The sequence below is a fragment of the Equus przewalskii genome, chromosome 6, assembly GCF_037783145.1.
Source record: "Equus przewalskii isolate Varuska chromosome 6, EquPr2, whole genome shotgun sequence".
Classification (NCBI taxonomy): Eukaryota; Metazoa; Chordata; class Mammalia; order Perissodactyla; family Equidae; genus Equus; species Equus przewalskii.
In genome coordinates this window covers 27,186,797-27,191,989 of record NC_091836.1, presented here as the reverse complement: position 1 = coordinate 27,191,989, position 5,193 = coordinate 27,186,797, and the positions used below count along the sequence as shown (strand labels likewise).

The window sequence follows — 5,193 nt, the reverse complement described above, 5'->3', positions numbered from 1 at the left end:
GGGTCTCACCCTGGTAGGCCTCTGTCTTTTCCTGGTCAGAGCCTCTAATCTTTTCCCCAGCACTTCCGCTTGCTCTGCTAGCCTCACATGGTGCACCAGCCTCAGCCTCAGCCCCTACCCCTTGGCCCCTGGTTGGGTGGCTTGCTGTGGATGGTGCAAAACCCACAAACCAGGTGTGGGTCTGAGAACTCTGACTCCTGGGCTCTTATCTCATCCGGCCCCTTCCTACCTTCTGAGAAAAGCAACTCTAGGGTTCTGGGGCAGAGAGGGGACCTGCATCCTGGACGTAGCTTCTGGGGGTTCACCCCAACGTGGAGCCCACTGAAGGGAAACAGACAGCGATATGGCAGCAGACTTTATTGTAGGGACTAAGTGCGCCGAGGGAGGGCTGAATTGTTATTGGCGGATGGGGGTGGTTAAAGTGGTGAAATGGGAAGAGAATCAATTCTGATAGGAGTCGGGTGAGGGGAATAACAGGGAGTGTTGGGGGGAGGGGAGGCGTTAGGGGACAAGGAGAGGGACAGAGGGAGGAAAGGGCTCCAGGAGAGAGGAGGCAGGGAGAGGACATGAAGGCCCTGAAGGAGCCAAAGCCTGGTGACTGATGCCTGGGAGCAGGCAGTCTTTCCAGGAGAGGAGGTGGGAGCAAAAGGCAAAGCTGTGGGCTGGGGACACGGACAGTGCCCTGCACTTCCCAGAGGAGGCTGCTGCCTGGCGCCGACTGCCTCACTTTCGGGCGCCCAGTGCCAGGGCGATGATGAAGCCTATGACCAGCAGGAACATGGCGACAGAGAGCAGCACTGTGATGACCACCATGCCCCCTGTCCGGGCCATTCCCAGCCCAATGGATTCCAGCTTCCTTCCTGTCAGAAGAGAGAGGGGGGAGGCCTTAGTGGGCATGAGGGGCCCCTGTCCCACCCGAGGCTCTCAGCTTAGCCCCTCATCCAGCTATCCAACCAGCCAGCCCTTCATCTATTTATTCATCCAGCCAACCGACTGATCATCCGAGGGAGCCAAACATCCATCCAACAAACATTCATGAAGTGTCCTCCATCACTCGCTGAGGATACCGAAATGGATCGGACGCGATCCCTGCCCACAGAGAACCTTTAGTTTAGCAGCACAGGCAGATGAGTCAGCAGGCAGTTAACGCGCTAGGAGAGAGGTCCGCAAAGGAGCAGAGGGAGCACAGGGGGACAGCTAGGGGATGGGGTGGGAGGGGCCTGGGAAGGTTTGGGGGCCCTTAGATGTTACTCACGAGGAAGCGTGGACATTGGGATCTCTCTACTGGACTCAGTGGATGCCCCCTTTGTCACTAGGTAGGAAATGCTTTTGAGGTGGAGTTTGGGAGAAAGCATTTAGTATCTGGGACTTGGGACGCCCAGGCCTCCCCCTTGGCAGCTGTGCCTCCCATGGTGCCCTCCTCCAAGAGAGGCCTATTCTTGACCCCTTTAACCCTCACTTTCTCCGCCCCTGCTGACCACATCCCACCACCACCACCAGATGTCAGGACCCAGCTTCTCTTCCTGTCCTCCCTCCCGCAGGTGCCCCAGGCCTGGATCTGGTACCTACTAGTATTTGGTTCCTGGCACGAGGTTTGTCACCTGGTATGCACTGAGCCGGGTGACTGTGAAGCCGGCTCCACTGTCCACCACACTCACCAGCTCCCTGCGCCCACGGCATGGAGGCACCACAAAGCTAGATTTCACCACTGGGCAAGAAATTGGGGATGAAAGGCAGGGTTAAGTTTCTGGAAGCCTCAAGGAGAAGGGGCAGCATTTAGAGAGTGGACGGCCCAGGAGAGGGGTCCATAGGAAGGCACACATGGGAGAACGGAAATTGGGGGTGTCCTGGGGAGGGGTCTCTGGGGTTTAGGGGATGCCTTGGGAGGGGGTAGCAGACCTTTGCTGTCGTTGGCTCTCCGGACCATCAGTGTGGCGTTGCCCCCTGTGAGGTGACACGGGGGCAAGGCAACTAGCAGGCTCTCCGTTAGTGCCGGCGACAGCAGACCAGAGAGGCTTGAGATGTTGAAGTCCACTGGGGGGCCAGGAGGGAGTTCAGAGGAGGATCAATCCCCTCCTGCCCATCAGCTCTGGCCCAGCCCCCAGGGGCCATTTCTAAGGATGCAGAGTCCTTCTCCCCTTCCACTCTGCGGTCCCTCTGCAGAAGACAGGACTTTGCTTGTCTGACCACCAGGTGGCAGGCTTGGGCTGCAGAAGCCGGATACTCCTCCAAGCCGCCAGACCCTGGGTGCCAAGATGGGGCAGCGCCCAACTTCACCCCTACCTGCAGGCTTGGGACTTTCCCTACACCTCTCTGCCTCTTGGATCTGGAAGAGGACCAGGAGTATGCCCTGGGCTCACTGATGCTTGGTCACTGACATCACTTGCCTCCCCCACAACCGCCCACCCCCAAGTGGCCAGACCAGGTTCTCTTTCAGAGCCCTAGAAGACACAATGCCTCCTGTCCAGGCCCCCAAGCCCCTCCCCACCCTTGCCAGAAATGGCAGAGACCTGCAGCTCCTGGGGCCATCACAGCCAGCAGAATCAGGATCAAGGGCAAGGTCCGGATGGGCAGCAGGGATGCCATGGCTGGGCTGGGAGCAGGAATGGGTGATAGCAGGATGGGGCTTCGTGAAGCAAGTGAGGCCCTACCCCCGGGGTGGCTGGTTTTGTCCTGAGGGTGGGAGGGGCTGGAGGGGAATCCTGTCCAACCTGCCCTTTGGGCCCTTCAGCCTCAGGGGTGGCCCCCAGACAGGTTTTTCAGGATGGGGAGCTGGCCCTCAGGCCAGGATGGGGGATGCCCTGGCTAGAGCTTGATGGCTTACTCAGCTGCAGAGGATCAAGGTAACCAAGGTGGAGGGTGAAAATCTCCCCTTCTTCCGGGACTCCCACGTGTAAGGGCAGGAGTGCTCCTGCCTGCACGTCTGCATGGGGAGCCTGGCCCCTGGAGGACGGCTCCCCCCAGGTTATGGAGGTCTTCCCAGGAGGGCAGCAAGTTCTGAGGTTGCTCTGGTGTGCAGGAAGAGGAGAGTAACCCTGAGGGGCTCCTGAAAGGGCCTTGGCTGGGCAAGAATGGGAGAGAAACTGAGACAGGTGGTAGGGGTAGGGGACAGAGCCAAGGGCTCCAATTCATGGTGTCCACTGAGGCCCAGGTGTTGCTGCTGTGGGAGAGGCAGAGGGGGATCACGTCAGGGAGTCTATAGGGATTTGAATTTCTCTGAAGAGTGAGGCCAAGGGATGCCAGGGGACTTCTGGAGAGACCGGAGAGGTGGGCACTGGCCCTGTCCAGGGGCTAGGGGGTGGGCAGTCAGCCTTGATCAGCAGCCACTGTTGAACTGTTTGAGAAAAAAGGAGAGAAAGAGACCTGGTAAACGAAAATGAAAAAGAGACACAACCACTCTGACTGCGTCCCCCACCCCCATGCTCAGCTAGGTAGAAGTGGAGGAGATGCTGTGAACAGAGAGGAGAGAGGAGAAAGCACCTCCCATGGGCACCGGGCAGGGCCTTCGCAGGCTCTAACGCACTCCTTACAGTTGTCCAGGGCCGTAGATGTCACTGGCTCCCTTTTGTAGATGTGGGAACTGAGACTGAGAGGGGGCGTCATTCGTGGAAAGTGAAAAGCTTTGTCAGGAGAGGTTGCAGACCTCTCGGGACCCCTACGCCTGGGAGCCCCATAGAATGCTAACGAATGTCTTTTTGCTCCAGGAGCCATTCTATCTTCCCCAGTCCCACAGAAGGGCCAGCGTCCTAGTAGGGAAGCGAGGGCCTGGTGGGGTTGTGTCCTTACCCCCTGGTGGGAAGGATAGGCTCAAAGTGGGGGGTGCAAGCAGCGGGTGGCAGTAAAGATAGAACTCATGGGGCCAAGCAGAGAGTAGGAGGGTCTTAGACCAGTGCTTCTCCAAATTTAATGTGCATGTGAATCACCAGGGATCTTGTTAAGATGCAGTTTCTGATTCAGTGGGTCTGAGGTGAAGCCTGAAATTCTGCATTTCTAACGAGCTTCCAGGTAACGTTGATTGATGCTAGCCTGAGAGGCCCCTACTTTGAGTTGCCAGATGCTTCGTATTGCCCCCCGCCACCGCCACCACGCACACACCGGCTCCTCTTTGATGGAGACCAGGGGCAGGTGTTTTCCCCAGTCTCCCAGGACAGGCTGTCTTTGGGTGAAGAATTGAATTCTGTCTTTCCTTGGCTTTTGTCCTCTTTTAGATCAGATCCTACCATCATTCTACAAACTGAAAGAAGATCTTTTTCACACTGAGAAGAACTTTGGAGAGAAGGAGCAGACTAAATGGTGGCATTCCAGGGGTAAGGGCATCTTCCTGATGCTCTTCAAATTCCATCACCAACCCATAGGACGTTTACACTTGGGCTTGGGAGGTATGCCTTCCCATTTCAGTCACAAACCAGAAAGGAGAAAGGAGAAGAGTTGGGTTTATCGCCGGGTGGGTTGTGTTGGGTTCACACCTAAGCCCCCACCCCCATTGGAAATTTGAGTGGGACGAAGTAGGGGAGGGGAGGGCAGAGCTCTGACCAGATTTTAAAGGGATAAGAGGGCCCTGTGCCTTTAAGTCCTCCCTTCTCCCTCCAGTTCCCCCCCTTCCCCACCCCTGGCCCTCCCCAGGTTTCTGGAGGAGCTGAGAGTTGCGTCTTCTCCCTGCCCTGCCGAGCTGCTCACTGGCTGCTCTGGAGGCTGTGCTTTGCGGTCTCCATGGAAACCATTAGTTGCTAAGCAACTGGAGCATCATCTGTGCTGAGCTCTCGCATCTAATTATCCCATCACAGCGGCCGAGAAGGGTTTGGGGAGCTGAGAGGAGGGGGAGGCCGAGCGCAGGAGCAAGAGGATAACTCTTTTAGCAGAGCAGATTCATTGACAACACTGAAGTCATTTAAAGCCACAGCATCCTGTTCCTCTGGAGGATTTCCTCATGGCCTGGAGTAAGGGAACCAGAGCCACAAATGCCTCAAGTCTCTTTCTTGGATCCACTCTTCTAGCCTGTCTCCCCCTTCGATTCTCGATTCTAAACTCTCTCAAGTTCCCTCCCCTGCCTCCTTCCTTCCAAATCCCCTATTCAAGTCAACAAATATTTACTAAGTACCAGGAATGTCTGTGGAACTGTGCTATTGACCAGGGATATAAAGGGAAAATAAGTTTCTACCCTCAAGGAGCGCCGAATCTCTCTATTCTGCTGGG

General features: G+C 56.6%; 1 protein-coding gene across 5 annotated transcripts; it reads right to left on the bottom strand.

Annotated features, from left to right (window-relative positions):
- Positions 1-342: 342 nt before the first annotated feature.
- Positions 343-4,710, bottom strand: UPK2 (uroplakin 2). 5 transcript variants are annotated; one of them, XM_070623244.1, is made up of 9 exons: positions 4,608-4,687; positions 4,096-4,234; positions 3,481-3,586; positions 2,825-3,334; positions 2,511-2,593; positions 1,900-2,034; positions 1,570-1,708; positions 1,256-1,326; positions 343-860 (listed from the first exon to the last, which is right to left on the bottom strand). In XM_070623244.1, exons 5-9 carry the CDS (start codon positions 2,584-2,586, stop codon positions 724-726), a joined length of 558 nt encoding a protein of 185 aa, XP_070479345.1. In that variant the 5' UTR covers positions 2,587-2,593; positions 2,825-3,334; positions 3,481-3,586; positions 4,096-4,234; positions 4,608-4,687; the 3' UTR covers positions 343-723. The 5 variants fall into 5 exon arrangements, with proteins under 5 accessions (XP_070479345.1, XP_070479344.1, XP_070479346.1 ...); XM_070623243.1 differs by lacking the exon at positions 3,481-3,586; XM_070623245.1 differs by having other exon boundaries at positions 4,096-4,678.
- Positions 4,711-5,193: the final 483 nt, after the last annotated feature.